The 14,537-nt window shown below is 49.7% G+C and overlaps 3 protein-coding genes and 1 non-coding gene across 4 annotated transcripts; 1 reads left to right on the plus strand and 3 right to left on the minus strand.

Moving 5' to 3' along the window:
• Nucleotides 1-113: 113 nt before the first annotated feature.
• Nucleotides 114-220, minus strand: GLOTRDRAFT_t88. Its single transcript has one exon. It is a non-coding gene; the product is annotated as a tRNA-Tyr (tRNA).
• A 123-nt stretch (nucleotides 221-343) lies between these two features.
• GLOTRDRAFT_77982 (uncharacterized protein) lies at nucleotides 344-1,714 on the minus strand. The gene is made up of 3 exons (XM_007869224.1): nucleotides 808-1,714; nucleotides 690-751; nucleotides 344-638 (listed from the first exon to the last, which is right to left on the minus strand). The coding sequence occupies exons 1-3, from the start codon at nucleotides 1,504-1,506 to the stop codon at nucleotides 626-628; spliced, it is 774 nt and encodes a 257-aa protein (XP_007867415.1). The 5' UTR covers nucleotides 1,507-1,714; the 3' UTR covers nucleotides 344-625.
• Nucleotides 1,715-1,807: 93 nt separating this feature from the next.
• Nucleotides 1,808-5,198, minus strand: GLOTRDRAFT_139477 (BRO1-domain-containing protein). The gene is made up of 16 exons (XM_007869225.1): nucleotides 4,920-5,198; nucleotides 4,824-4,869; nucleotides 4,584-4,766; nucleotides 4,345-4,516; nucleotides 4,257-4,297; nucleotides 4,127-4,201; nucleotides 3,986-4,074; nucleotides 3,818-3,926; nucleotides 3,545-3,767; nucleotides 3,411-3,492; nucleotides 3,178-3,358; nucleotides 2,906-3,121; nucleotides 2,517-2,852; nucleotides 2,327-2,461; nucleotides 2,194-2,276; nucleotides 1,808-2,137 (listed from the first exon to the last, which is right to left on the minus strand). Exons 1-16 carry the CDS (start codon nucleotides 5,114-5,116, stop codon nucleotides 1,867-1,869), a joined length of 2,439 nt encoding a protein of 812 aa, XP_007867416.1. The 5' UTR covers nucleotides 5,117-5,198; the 3' UTR covers nucleotides 1,808-1,866.
• Nucleotides 5,199-8,545: 3,347 nt separating this feature from the next.
• Nucleotides 8,546-8,924, plus strand: GLOTRDRAFT_130460 (uncharacterized protein; the record flags this gene model as incomplete). Its single annotated transcript, XM_007869226.1, has 4 exons — nucleotides 8,546-8,590; nucleotides 8,646-8,651; nucleotides 8,704-8,784; nucleotides 8,835-8,924. The coding sequence occupies 4 exons, from the start codon at nucleotides 8,546-8,548 to the stop codon at nucleotides 8,922-8,924; spliced, it is 222 nt and encodes a 73-aa protein (XP_007867417.1).
• Nucleotides 8,925-14,537: the final 5,613 nt, after the last annotated feature.

A 14,537-nucleotide genomic window follows, 5' to 3' on the forward strand; every position in this document is an offset into this window, starting at 1 on the left:
CATCATCTACGGTGAGACCGATATCACAATAGCCAACAAACTTCATGCCTCCTCATTTCTCGGGAAAGGATTATCTGGAAGATTGCTGCAAAAGGGCATGAAGCCAAAACAAATCCTTCGGGCCGGGATCGAACCAGCGACATCAAGATTTCGTAAATGAAGATTACGCAGGAAATTCCGCCATTACAGTCTTGCGCTCTTCCAACTGAGCTACCGAAGGACACAACAGAATGTCTACAAGGGATTTATACATATATTTAATTGGGAAACTGCTAGGCAGCCCTGCGTCTGGGTCCAATATATCATTCTGCAAGGCAACGTACGACAGTCCGTAGTGTTAACGGCATCGTTGAACTGCTCGGGACGCTCGAGGGGATAAAACGGAACCGCCTTCATACATGAATTCTCCTTGCATAGGCAGCCCATCACGCTCGCATGTACGGATCCTTCAAATGGAGTCTCCTTGGAAGACACTGCTGCACAATTACGTGCATGGAAAATCTAGTGCCCAACAAACAGAGCTTACTGCTTTCCATAGGACGACGGTAATATGATAAGACAGATCAAACGTACAACGTTGACGGCCACTTGTTACAAACGAATATTACAGATCAGTCATTGCCCTTCACTTCCAGCAGCTAGAGAATATCGGTGAGCATTATAGACGACTCGCAGTTAAATCGACATACAGAATAGCATAGTTCTCCCGAATGGTATGCTCAGCTCCGCCAAATGCTACATTACAGCCTCCCTGTGTTTTTTCTCAGTTTATGAAAAGATGATTGCGAGGTGGTCAATGGCACGTACAAGATGCTCCCCAGTCTTCCCTGGTACATGAATGCCACTGACCTGAGCAAGGGCGTGATACAGCTTGGCCCCGTGCTCTTCGTACCCTCCTTCTACAGGCCTCCGCCCGTCAGGAATCCGACCATGTGAAGTCGGGACCCATTCCATGGTCTCGGGAGTGAACGGCAGCAAATCGTACCGGCCATTGTGCTCATGCTCCCCGCCTCCGTAGGGCACGCGACAGGGAGGATTGAGGCTAGGCACGATCTTGCAGGGATGGACCGAGTTCGGGAAGAGCGCGGATCCGAGAAACACAGGAGATTGCCCATCTGCATCAAAGCACGGTGGGCGTCCTGCCTGCTCCAAGGGAGGAAATGCGGAAGTGGTCGTTAAAGGTAATCGATATCCAGACGGCGGAGGCGCTGGTGCACTGTACGGAGGCGGGTGCTCGCTGGCGCGGTGTTCCCCACCGACAGGAAACTGCGGTCTGTCAGATTCACTCGCCATGGGATTCTGAGCGTGCTGGTTGCCCCTACTGACGCCCGGTAATGGGAAGCCAGGCGAGGGAATATGCCCTGATGGGTGGTGCACAGGAGTCGGGAACGCGGCATGACCAGCGCGGTGATGCTTATCCTTCTTCGGTTTATAGCCGGAATCACTGTCAGAAGACGAAGATGAAGAAGACGAGTCGACGCTGCGACGGCGAGGACGAGGAGACATGCTGGTCAATGGGAGTGATTAGAGCATACGCTTGCACTTGCAAGTTATATAAGTCTTTGCGACACTGCCGCTGCAAGCTCAAGGCTATGCCCAATAGTACTGCTCGGTCGGAAAGCTTCAGCAGTGCAGGTTGTGTATAGTTATCACAGCCCCGCAGGATAAGAAGAAGAGAAAAGCATCGAAAGCGCAGACGCGATCCAAGGGAGACAACTTGGGCACAGCTGGCACAGGATCCGGATAAACATGGACATAACCCAGGTAGCGGCGGCCGATTTGTACAGACTTAGGATATCCGAGATGTAGCCAATGAAGCAGCAAACCCTGTTGTGTGATACAGCTTCTATTAACCCATTCGCGCGATTACTTATTACGCTTCCCTCCCCTCCTAGTCCTGGGTGTCGAAGGTACTGGCGGACCGGGCGGCAAATCCATCTCTTCCCAATCGCCTGAATCTGGAGGAGGCAAGTTGAAGGGAGCGGCTGGTCCCTTTCGTGACGGCACAGGTGACAAGGGAGGGTGCGCATCATGTGAAGGCAACGGTGATATTTCACTATTAGTGGTGACATGGTCATCCCGCTGCTCCGGGGATGGTGCCCCGATTGACAGAGAACTCATCGATTGCACGATTGATCTATCCAGCAGAGAAGGTATGACTTCATGATAGAACTAAGGAGACGGTGCACATACCGAGCTTCATGTCGTCGTCGTCTGGCCCACTCCTTACAGCTCTCCCTAAATTCGGCCAGCATACCAGCCAGGTCATTGTAAAACTAGAGCAATGTCAACACGGAACACCGAATATTCTTACGTTCCACCTAACTTGTATGCCCTCTTCAAGGTTCCTTCTGATTTCTCTATACTTGTGATATGCCAAGTCAAGAGACTGCAGGGCATGCTCTCTCTCCTTGACATTCGGGTCTTCTCTGCGAGACTGCAGGAACGAGTCGTTCCGAGCCTGACGGCACGTGTCAGAGTCATTGACAATGCTACTTGTCAGAAGAGGATCAGACCTTGATAGCTGTTAACAGCTCTTGTTGTTGCTTCTCTGCGTCGTCAATGCCCTGCCGGAACTTCTCGTACTTCGCCAGTTCTTCGTCAAAATCGTTCTCGAACATTGCTGGAGTCACTTCTTTCCATTGCGCAATGTTCCCAGCGACCTTGAGTATTCTGGGTTTGATGTCATCGGCTTCAGCAAGTCTCCGGGCTCTCTCTACAAGCTGAGACCGGGTACGTATTACATCGTCCAAGTTTTCCAATAAGACCCTTAGAGCTCTTGCATTCGCCTGCGTCTGATTCGAAGTTGCCGCGCGTCCGGTGCTTGACGGGATCGACGCCTCCAAATCTTCCTACAGCCCAATCGACCTCAGTTTGATCCACTCAACACCAGCGACTAACGAACCTTATCCCAAGTGAGTTCAATAATGTTCCTCTCCCAGTCATCCCACTTGCGGCGCACAACTTCATCACTTTCCACGGCCTGCGATAAGATAGCTCGGTAACGATCCGCCTTACTAATAAGGTCCTTATTGGCTTCGTGGGATGGGGGCCGTATGCTGGGATTATCTCGCTGGAAGTCTTCGTCTTCTTCAGCTTCCTGATCGAGGATATCTAGAGCCTACGCGACAAGAATCATCAGCAGAAACCTCGCAAGTTGCATGAAACCTCGCTGACTTCGTTCAAGACTTCGGTATTGCGTGCTGCCAACCTCTTTACTGCCTCGACAGACGTTTCAATCCAAGCCGGACCGTCAGCAAGTCGCACTTCTTCTGATTTCTTTAGTAAGCTTGGTGGCAGTCCTACAGGCTTCTCCAGTGCCTCAAGAGCTGCAGGCAAGTTCAGTGTGCGTAAGGTCCTGCAGCGTACATCAGTTATGGGGCAAGGACAGCAGAAGCAAGGCCTCTCACTCTCGAGCTTTATCGTCGAGTTCCTGCGCTCGGTCGAATACGCCATCTTTCAGCGTTTCTTCCTTGCGATTCTGATAGATGTCTGTACATCCGGTAAATCTATCGTCAGGAGACCAATCTGCATACGTGCTCACCTACTGCTTCACGGGCACCCCAAGCAAGAAGCTCTCCGAAGATGACACCACCATCACCAATAACAGTTGAAGGTTGTAATAGACCGGTCGGTGTATTACTACCGACGAGCGCTGCTCCGGCTATTACAGGCAAGGCAGACGGGGCAGGCACGTCTTGATGATAGATCAGATCGTTATCTCGTTCCGCTCGCGCGATATTCTTCTGGACTTCATCTAACAAGGACTGGGTTATGTAAGTCACGACGCTTAATAAAGGGGCTATATTGGACGCACTTTGACGTCCTGCACAACCGCTGGAGCAATCCCAGCACGTCTGGCAATGTCGTAGCCCTTTTTGGCTAACATGCTCGCTTGGTTCAAGCGCGACAGCTCGTGTCCATATCTGAGTCCCGGCATGCCTCAGGGACCTCGTATTGGCCCGAATAGTAGAGTAACACAGACCTGGAGACTTCCAAATCATCAACGCTTTTTCTATACTGTGCCACGGCCTCGAAGTGATATCTCTTGGCCTCACAGTGAGGTATCCAGGTCTGTTCCGCCAGAGTCAGCGCTGAGATAAGCACGGTGATTAGAAGTAGATACCGATGGAAAAGCGTGCTTAATGGCGGGTGAGGCCTCCCGGATGGCTGTGACGGCTTCTTCGTAGAAGTATGCGACCTACGGATCGACATTGGCTCAAGCTGGTGATGACGGAAGCAGCCCAAACCCCAACCTTGGCAGCTAACTTAGCAATTACGCCGTTCTTATAATTGTCTACTATCGGTCGGTATCAGGGAGTCAGGACCGACAGCATTCCATACCTAGTTTTGCTCTTTGCCATGTGCATTCCTGAGCTTGAGCTAACATCAGTGACTCAAGACTCTTGACGAACGCTTCAGTCAAGTCGAGAGGCAACTGTTCCTCTTCTCGAAGGGTATTTCGAAGAGGTGGAACTGCCGAAGAGGCTAAGAAGGCGAAGGTTCCAGCGGCATTCTATTCCGCTGTCATTACTCGACCAGGTTCTCCATAACCTTGCCAAGCGCTAAAAGATCCCACTCACCTGATAGTGGGCCAAAGCACGTTTGATGCCTTCGGCATTGGATCTGTCTTCGGAGGAAGCTAATTGAGAATACAATGCCCCTAGGTTAAAGACGACTGCCGCCCGTTCATATGCAAGGTTCTTTAACGTTATGGGCAAGGAAGAAGGAGAAAATGCAGGTGCATATGGGATCTCCAAGCCGATCTGACAAGTGGCTTGTATGAGCTCGCAACGTAGGAAGGGGCGCAAGTATGGACCAACGTCAACTGGTAGTTTGGTTAGGATGAACACAAGCTGTGCATGATACCTGCTTGCTTTTTAGTACGCGGCTGGTAGAACAGCGGGCTCTCGACGCACCGCACAGCTGGATCAATGCGATCAACACGAACAATACCACCAACGCCTTCTTTTCTTGATGTGTCCCACTCATTCAAGTCCCACTTGAATGCATCGGGGTGTGTGTCTGTATGCCTGGAGTATATATAGTCGCGTGCCGCTTGCTTCAATGGAACGTTATAAGTCTTCTTGAACGGTATAGACAGTTGATTCGACATCGCTGGACTCCTGTGACCCTGCCCTCACAAAGCCGAAACAGTCTGAGGGCCGCTATGCACAGACGAAGTATTAGAGTCGGATAAAGGATCATATAGGATGCTGCACGAGTGCTGAGCGCGAAGGCGTCACGTGCCATTTGCCACATTTACCTTCAAGTTAGGGCTTCAACATGAATCGACTGGCTTCACTTTGAGTGAAATTCATACTCATAGGACTAGGCAAGTCTCTATCCAATTCTTTCAGAGCCTTAGACAGGGCATTTTCTGTAGGAAGCCACAGGCGTATCCTCAGGTGAAGTCGTGATATTTGCGAGGATAACCCGACACTGAGTGAATAATACATATCATGGTTCAGGGTATCATGCCATTTTCCTATGCACGCTTACGGCAGCACATACCCATCCTAGCATAGATTAGAAGTCCTCTCCCACAACTCAGGCTCCAATGATATTCCATAACACTGTGACACTTGTAATTTCGTGGACCACCGTCCGACTCCTTGCTGGGTCAGGACCGCAAGATCGTCCGGAGGCCTTCCAAGGTGCCATTCTGCATGGGATGAACGCCTGAAAATCGGACATCAAACGTGCGAATCAGCTGTCTTTGTTCATTCGCAATGCTCCTGGGGTACATCAAGCTATTGCCTGGTCGACCATCTCCGCCGTTTGATTGAAGGCGGCCCCACTGATCTCGAGCTTCTTTACATTCTATAATTCCTCTAGACTACTTTTACGGAGATCCCCATAGACGCAATTCGGTGGCCGTTATCAAGATACTATGGGCTGTTGGATGAGCCTCCGGTGTGTATGCTGTGTCGTCGCTAAACGGACTCCGCTTACTTCAGTAAGTCAATAACAAATACTGTGGTAGCATAGGCTATCTGGAAGGGCACGACAGATTTATAAAGGCACTATCATGGACTATACCAGCAACATGTTCACGTTGTCTAAGCGTCCCACTGATGTCCCCTTCCTCGCCCGTTACGTGAGTCTTCCGAGCACTTACTACCTTGGTTGTGCCTACAGCGTCATGTCATATATGAATGCATAGGTGATAGTGACTTTCAAATCACAGTCTTTTGCGCATTCACTGGCCATATCATACTTATATGTCCGGCCAGGACCAAGATGTCGAAGTCCGTATCAAAGCCAATGTTTGGGTCATGGGCATTATCATCGGCTTCTGCAAACTAATAAATAAGGTAAGTCGATTCTGCTCCCATGGACAACAACTTAATGCTCCTTGGAGGCGACTGGCATGTCTTACGAAGTGGAATACCGTACCCCCGCTGGGCGTGAATGCGGGCGGTTCGAGATGGGAGACATAAGACCTAGAATGTGAAGACCATGCGCTGACGATGTCGATGTGTAGTTAGTACCCAGACGTACCAATGCCTGATTTACGAAGCCTCGTATACGTTTCACGAGAAAGCAGTGACTATCCATTCCAAACATTGTACCAAAGCCGGCGCTCCGCTGCACTCGCCAATCCCGCCGATTGTGTCTGTGGAACCCAATGGTCCTAACGTCATTGGAATTTCCACCAGCTTCCACTATTCATATTCTGGCGTCAGTGGGACGCCGAGTACCTCGGATCCGTATAATAAAGCAGCCACACCCTAGGGAACTATGGCAGGAGGCTTCACAAGATCCTGAAACCGTCGGAGCAGGTGCGCGCGACGAGCAGCTGTTAAGCCACGGCCGGACCCTAGTGGCTTAGCGGTGACGCGGACGCCTCTGGTATCGTAGAAGAAGCCAACGTGCAGTAGGTCCAGGTGTTCACTGAGAACTGTGCCAACTAGGGGAACCGGTGTATGACCGCTAAAGCAGCCCTTGTGTCGCAAAGAGGCGCTGATTGGCTTGACTTCCCCCAAGGAACAAAACGTGTCCGGCCCTTGAAGAAGGGAAGCAAGCTTGACGTGACTTGACTCAGTTCATCATAGCAAGCGCGTCGCAGCACGTCGCTGGGAGACGCCCGTTTTCGGACACCTTCTAGCATCTCCCAGCAGGAACAATCGAGTGATAAGCGCCTCAATTGGTTTGACCCGGACTCTGGAGCATAGAGCACACAGACCTTGCATCGATCGGTAGAATCCCAGATGCATATGGAGAAACTTACGTCCGCTTGAAGGCCCGGTAAAAGTAGAGACACTCCTACACACCAGACACCTTATGGAGCCGGCGTGCCTCAAGCCAGACATGGTACTCAGCATCTGTTGGGAACGCAGTTAGCCCAAAGAAAGGCAAGGAAGAGCAAGGGTCGTCGGGTTTGTCGAGGACAACTTGTTGTACAGGTTATAACATATAACTGGGGCTGTTGTACTGCGTTGAAGGTGAGCAGCATATTACCAGACGTAAATACCTATCGGAGCGCTCCAGGACATGAATCTGAATGAGGTATTATTAGACCCAGACACAAACTGCGCGGATTTCTGGTGAACTTGGCTCAATCTATGTATAAAGATGTCAGGAAGATGCTACCGCCGTGGAGTCTGGCCATAGTTGAGATACCTGATCCCTCCTTGCCGGACCTTCTGCAGGCGTAAGAAGCATAATAGGCAAGCGGGGCACACCGAATCGGAGACTAAGGATGAGCAGCCGGCCATAGCCCAAAGAGAACACACATTGCCTCACGTTAGCGTCCCTAAGCTGACAGTCGAGGCATCACCGCGGGAGATGAGCCGCCATACAAGGCGGAGCATCAACCAGACATCTTACCCAGCGTCTATGGATAGAAAGTTTGGCAGAATCAAAGAACAGCGAGCATCGAAAACCCACCCTTGACTCGGAGGCGCCGGCTCTCCGGTGTGATATGTTTGTGAGGAAAACGGGGACGAGTCCCTGAATCACCGAGATGGATTCGTATCAATATAGGTGCCGTGCCCAAGGTAAGATTCTAAGAGTCCAATCTTCGCCGATACTGGGGCACGACTCATGTCCAGGAATAATATCTTAAAATATAGATCAGAGGATAGAGTCTCGGACAGGATGTTGGTCCCTCTTGCTGACCGCAGCAGGACCAAGTTGGACGGCACGTCTTCAGTTGCCTCGCCGCATACACGTTACCTTCCTGTCGACCTCCCACGCACCGCGGACGGACTTGAACCCCGCACCATATCCGTAAACCAGACGTGCTTCTGTTCTTCCACACACGAAGTTCAGATACCAGGTGCCATTTGTGGAGCGTCGTACCGATCTTGGATGTGCTAGATCGGTGGATAGCGCGATAACCTGTATTGGTCCGAGTTTCTTGCAATTCCTAGACTAGAACAATGCAGCCAGCGTAATCGCATTACGGCAGGGAATGCGTGGGGCCGATATTCATTAATGCGGCGGAGGACCTGTCCATAAATACAGCGCAGCTGCATCTTGAAGACATGTAGCGGGCTCGCGCTGACGCCCACACTTCGCCTTCCACACTTCCCTCATTATGGCCCCGATAACAATGAAGAAGATACAGCCGATGACAGATCTTGTGAGTACCCCTTTGGAAGGTCTTGATCAGTACTAACAGGCCCTACCTTTTGGAGGTGCTGGTGCGTTTTCCCGGTCATGAAGATAAAAAATCTGTTTGACTCGCAATTGTAGAACCAATCAGTTCAAGTTCGGATCCGCACAAACGTATGGGTTATGGGTATCATAGTAGGCTTCTTGGAGTGTCTTAACAAGGTAAGAGATAAATCTTGGTGGCGGCGGCGGAAATCTCTGACGGCCTATAGATCACTGGGATGGCGTACCAGGTAGAATATACTACACCAATGGGACCGCAGAGAAGCTACTTCGGCCCTGATGATATTCGGTTATCTTGAGAGTGGGTAGGCGGGAGGGGAGCCCTGCATCGCAACCGCCTAGCCTGGTCCCAGAGGGAGATACTTGGGGAATGTGTGCTTTACATTTTGCTTGGACGGCACAGCATTTAAGGATGTAAGGTATAATCACAGACCGTTAAACGTCGAGCGTGTTCATTGTTGGAGTTTGGTTTTGACCCTGCCGCGAAAAGTCCACACCTATCTATAATACAAAAGGTGGTTGCCTTTCCCACGGGGGATAAACGCAAAATTGACTTTTATGGCAGTCGGGCTGTGGCTTAATGGATACATGCCCTGCTGCTCAGAGGAGACTGTAATCTGCAGGAAATCTTCTATGAGCTTGATGTAATAGGTTTAGAAAGGATGTGCCATAAGTGCATGTAGTTTAAGTACACAATTGGTTACACAATAAACTGAGCTACCATATATGACTGGAGCAAACAAGGGGGCCACATCACAGCCTTTTGGGCCACGATGTGGCCCCATTATATTGGTATATAGGTGTCCTAACTCGAGTCAGTTGTCACAAAAACAGTGACCGTGCAGTATGCACGGGTAGCTGCAGGCTCCTAAACCATCCGTCCTTAGCGTTCTCGTGGGGGTCGGCAACTCCTGCCAAATTTAAACTCCGACCCACGCGTCACGCTTCAGCCACACCAGCCAGGAAACCTTTGCACCGTGCGGTGCAAACTTTGGGCTCAGTAACTACTGTAAAATCGCGAAACAAATCGTAGATATTCTTTTGTATAGCGAAGAATCTATTCTTCCCGTCCAATTTTGCGATTTTGGCCTTGAAGGTAGAAAATCGGTCAATTATGGGGGCTATTTAGCCCAGAAACACACACACGAAGTACAAATCAGGAAAAAGGACGGGAAGGATGTGATTTTTCGTTCATAAAAGAATATTATATGATTGTTTTGGGAATTGTGGTGCTGTGTGGAATCCACAATTTGCACCACAACGACGTGCAGCCCAATGAGCCTGCTCGGCAAGTGCCGAGACGCGTTGAATGAGCGCGTCGCGACGCGTCGGGACGTGTTTTTACGGTGACGCATCACTTCTGGCCGGTCTCGCAGCTATTCTGGGCTGCTTGATTGATCTGCTGGGCTTCCTCGTCATGGGAAGGCCCCGGATAGGGTGTTCTCGAGGACAGAAGACTCAATTCCGGAAGATAGGATCTGAAAAGATTACTGCACTATTGGAGGCTGTCAAGAGATTCTCTGAAGGCTACCCTTTTAATTCTTTACCAGCTAGCTGCTGTAATGCCTGAGTCTGAGGACTCTGAAGAGGAATACTGCTTTATTACTAACATAGAGCACTATATAGACTATAATAGTGCTTCTTATTGTAGATATTATCCATATAGCCCTGTATCTGAGACAACCAATCTATATCATTGTAGTAGAGCTCACTACCACGAAGGAATATGCGAAACAACCCGAGATGAGTAGCGAGGCCGGATTGCGAGACGCAAGTGTGACAATCACAGTCACGCGGACATTCGGCTGGCAGGAGTTGCCGACCCCCAGTTCTCGCTCCTCCTTTACTAGGGCGCACGTGCAGTGTTATATAATACAAATCTATTTTTAATTTATTACCGGATACAGAACGAACTCGAGAAGCGCCGTCTGGCGCCGGCAACTTACCCCTCCTTTGTTCAAGAAACTAGCAGCTACCCGTGCATACTGCACGGTCACTGTTTTTGTGACAACTGACTCGAGTTAGGACACCTATATACCAATATAATGGGGCCACATCGTGGCCCAAAAGGCTGTGATGTGGCCCCCTTGTTTGCTCCAGTCATATATGGTAGCTCAGTTTATTGTGTAACCAATTGTGTACTTAAACTACATGCACTTATGGCACATCCTTTCTAAACCTATTACATCAAGCTCATAGAAGATTTCCTGCAGATTACAGTCTCCTCTGAGCAGCAGGGCATGTATCCATTAAGCCACAGCCCGACTGCCATAAAAGTCAATTTTGCGTTTATCCCCCGTGGGAAAGGCAACCACCTTTTGTATTATAGATGCCGGGCCAGTCTAAGTGCAGTTCAAGCTGCAGCAGAAACATCCAGACATGTTCTTGCTATTTCTTTAGTTACAAAATTGGGAGACACCACCTAAAATCTTGCATGTCTCACATGGAGACTCCGAGGTGACCACATAGCAGCCTTGCATTGTAACACATGATACCCTCATCCTCTATTGAGAAGTACTAGGAAACTGAACATAGATATGGGAATACCAAGATCCAGTTAGCTGAATCTGGGTACAGTGACTTGCCCCAGATGCCACTTTTGGTTCTCAGTCCATGGACCATGGCTCTTCAATGAGCTCTCTTATTGTTGCTCACAGCCCGGTGGCCACTTTGGACTGCTCCTCACTGTGGGCAGAGACTGATGTCCCACCGGCAGGCATGCCAGGAACATCTTTCGGTTGGGAGAACACTTCCCTAGAATGGTCCTTGCTGGACCATAAACTGGACATGAAGAATGTTCTTTGAGTGAACAAAGAAAGGTCTGCAGGACATTTACTATGGTCCCCAAAAATCAGGGGATGTTTGATTAACATCATCCTTTCATTCTTTATGTCTGTATCATGTTCCGCTATGGAGCATCCTAGGAAAGTGTTCTCCCACCCTTGCTGGAAAGATGAATGACCGGTGGTGGGACACCGGTTATTGCCCACTGTGCCTGTACCCCAACTTACATGCACATGGGCATTATAGAACTTACACTGGGAATGATAGCATCCTATAGTCATGTGATGCCAAGGGAGCTGGGGGGGCATGTCAGACACTGAGATCAAATATTCTGAGGCTTGCTACAGTCAATGAGGGGCCACATCACAGAATGTGGCCAGCAATTTATGCCATAGATACATAGCAAGTTGCAGATAACTAAGGGGCCATATCACAGCTCTTGGGCCCGATGTGGCCCTGACATCCCATATCGAGACTTTCAGAGGAGACAAGAAATAATGGAGGGTTAATAAGTAAATGTATTTGCGGTACACTTTCCTGGCCGATGACTACCGTGCAGTATTGCATGGGTGGCTGCTAGTAGTACATAAGCCGCCGCGAATCGTCCGACTCGGAGTAGAGAAGTGCCATGTCTTGCTGGGAGCTTGGCCGGTGATAAGCCTCAGGATCATCTGACCCCCGAAAACACGGACTCAGCACATTGTACAAGCCCTCCGGAGCTTATTCGACACATCGCTCACATGCCTCTAGGCTTCTATGGGCTCTAAAAGAATTTTTCTATTTAGCTCCGGACTTCCTAGCATCCCCGAGACGTACACAGACCCATTCCGTGATTTATCTCAGCAAACACGAGCTCCGGGGTGACTTAACCTATGCAACTTCTAGATGAATTAGCCCCGGTGCCCGCAGACACTTCTATCGAGGGGCGTCATCCTCATGCCCACCCTCCAGCACTCACTCCCCCTCGTTTCCATCAAGATACCGAAGGTGCAGACATATACGAGTCACCATGAGGTCAGCATCAGTCAGCAAGCAGCCGGAGGTAATTAGCACATGACCGGTGCGTCGCACGGAGTGATGGGACCGCTTGGGTCAGGTGGCGGAGCGTCGAGGCGACCTATAGAGGCTGGAACGAGCAAGTGGGAGCGCAAGGGAGTCATATGGTCTATGGTATAACGGAGGCAAGTGCTGAGCAACCCTGTGGGTAGCGGTGTTTATTTGTTATTTATCTCCGGATGGTCGCAAAGCCATTCCTGTAGTATAAATTGTACAAAGTAGCATACAGAAAAACAAGTTTTGCACTTCACCATCTCAGAGAATTAGTGTTACGATCTCAGCGACCCTCGAAGTTTGAAAGCGTCAAACTTAGCAAATTATAACTGATCCTAGCTATGCCAATAGGTCTGACTCGTCGAGTGATTTATCTCCGCCGTCGGTTTAATTATCTCCGGTGCGTCCTACATAGCGAAATAAAATTAACTAAGTCTCTCTAGCAATTTCTACCCCCGCGAGCACGATCCTACGACAGGTGTCGTTGTTTGTGACTTTGATTGCGACTCTTCGGAGATAAATACTCCGGAGTGTCAACTAGCATTTGTTTTGTTTTTCTAGGTCTTCCTACAGACTACCCTACGACGTCTTACTCCTCCTTCCCCCTCGAACTATTAAAATACCCTCAGTTGTCTCGGACTGCCTCCACCCATACCGCTGGTGATAGGTTTATTTCTTTTGGTCCTTGGTGGTTGTTGTGTGTCAGTGCATATCACCGGTGACCGGTGACCGGTGAAGGAAGGAAGCGAAAAATCAGCGACATGTCAGATAACTGAGGGGAACACCCACTTGAGCCCACATCTGTCACAGCATGATACATTGGGCACACGTACTCGGTTCTATGACAGTATGACTGACATTGTCTTGTGCAATAGTAATGTCTTGCTCTTGTCTCTGCCTAAGATCTAAGGCTTGTGACATTGAAATGCACTGCTGAGCATTGATCTGACTGTCCTTACCCGGATTTTCCCCAAGGAAGCCAGATGGCTATGAACCAGATGAGTGTAGCCATGTTGGCTCATAGAACGAAGGGGACTTCCATGCAAGGCATCAAATTGGTTCAACATTATTGTGACCCAAACAGAAAGTAAATGTTGCTCTCCACTGTGGGTATCACCAGACCCATATAGGCTGAATATGACAGTTTGAAGCAATGTGTCTATCTCAGGCATCTGCACCGCTTGGCAGAGCGCTGCCACATAGCTAGGATGGCTGTGGAGCAGCAAGAAAAGTCAGGAGTATTTATGTGAGCCTCTCTTTGTCAGGGTAGCTGCCTTCCTCTTCAGTGCATATTGCATCATCCATATCTGCTAATTAGTGATGCCGCAGTCCGGTGATAGGCACTAACACACGACAACACCAAAGACCAAAAGAAATAAAACCTAAAACACCCAGCGGTATGGGTGTAGGCGGTCTAAGGCGATTGAAGGGTAATATTTAAGTTCGAAGGGAGGGGGAGAAGTTAGACGCCTAAAACAAACAAAATCTTGAGGCCTGAAACAAACAGTATAGCGATTCTCCGGAGTATTTATCTCCGAAGTTCGACAGTAACCCGGGTGGGGAGTTCCACTGAACCCGAACAATAGTCTCGTGCCTACAGACGCTTGGTGAATTTTATACTTTAAATCCGGAGCTTACTTGGATCGATATGCGATGGCGGAGTTATCTAGTTTCGACGAGTCCGGCCTATTGGCAAAGCTAGGGTTGATTGTAGACGCTAAGTCCGACGCGAAGGGACTCCGAGGGTCGCTGAGACGATAATTCTGGTACGCTGAGGGGTGAAGTACAAAACTTGTATTTTCCACTACGCTCCATACATTTTTATACCATTGGAATGGCTTTGCGCCCGTCCGGAGTTAAATAACAAATATGCTCCGCAACCCACACAATTACTCAGCCTTTGCCCACCGCTATACCATGTCCCATACGACCCTACCGTGTTTCCACCTGCTCGTCCTAGGTCCTAGAGGTATCCTCGACGCGTCCATGCTCGCTTAAAGTGCCTCATCACGCGGTACTGCAGGCGACCACGTGCGTTTTAGCTCGCCGTTGCTGACTGATACGTCGTCGCGTCGATT

The sequence above is a fragment of the Gloeophyllum trabeum genome (genome assembly GCF_000344685.1).
Source record: "Gloeophyllum trabeum ATCC 11539 unplaced genomic scaffold GLOTRscaffold_00009, whole genome shotgun sequence".
Lineage (NCBI taxonomy): Eukaryota > Fungi > Basidiomycota > Agaricomycetes > Gloeophyllales > Gloeophyllaceae > Gloeophyllum > Gloeophyllum trabeum.